The sequence below is a fragment of the Pteropus alecto genome, unplaced genomic scaffold (assembly GCF_000325575.1).
Source record: "Pteropus alecto unplaced genomic scaffold, ASM32557v1 scaffold67, whole genome shotgun sequence".
Classification (NCBI taxonomy): Eukaryota; Metazoa; Chordata; class Mammalia; order Chiroptera; family Pteropodidae; genus Pteropus; species Pteropus alecto.
The window spans coordinates 9,778,103-9,778,546 of NW_006441061.1; the positions used below are offsets into that span (position 1 = coordinate 9,778,103).

The 444-nt window shown below is 67.6% G+C and overlaps 1 protein-coding gene across 1 annotated transcript in view; it reads left to right on the top strand.

Annotated features, from left to right (window-relative positions):
* The window catches only part of PTGDS (prostaglandin D2 synthase), a 3,506-nt gene that overhangs the window by 978 nt on the left and 2,084 nt on the right, over positions 1-444 (top strand). Inside the window, exons 2-3 of the mRNA XM_006918124.3 lie at positions 48-187; positions 293-369. Coding sequence (XP_006918186.1) covers positions 48-187; positions 293-369 — 217 coding nt within the window. The remainder of the gene's footprint in view (positions 1-47; positions 188-292; positions 370-444) is intronic.

A 444-nucleotide genomic window follows, 5' to 3' on the forward strand; every position in this document is an offset into this window, starting at 1 on the left:
GGGCCCGAAAGGGTCCTGGCCAACTCGGCGGGGGTCGTTCGCCGCAGTTCCTGGGGCGCTGGTTCACCTTGGGCCTCGCCTCCAACTCGAGCTGGTTCCGGGAGAAGAAGGCCGCTCTTTACATGTGCAAGTCGGTGGTGGCCCCAGCCGCGGATGGCGGCCTCAACCTCACCAACACCTTCCTCAGGTGCGGCGGTGGGGCAGGCTCCTGGGGCCCAGGGTGCCACGCCTGGTGGCTGAGGTCCAGGGACAGCCCGGGCCTTATCCTGACCCGAGGGTCGCTTGCCCACAGGAAAGACCAGTGTGAGACCCGGACTCTGTTGCTGCGGCCAGCGGGTCCCCCAGGCAGCTACAGCTACACCAGTCCCCGTGAGTGGGAGCCCCTCCCTGGACCCCTGAGTCTAGCCCCAGGCGACACTTGCTAGTGGGTGGCTCTGGGCAAGT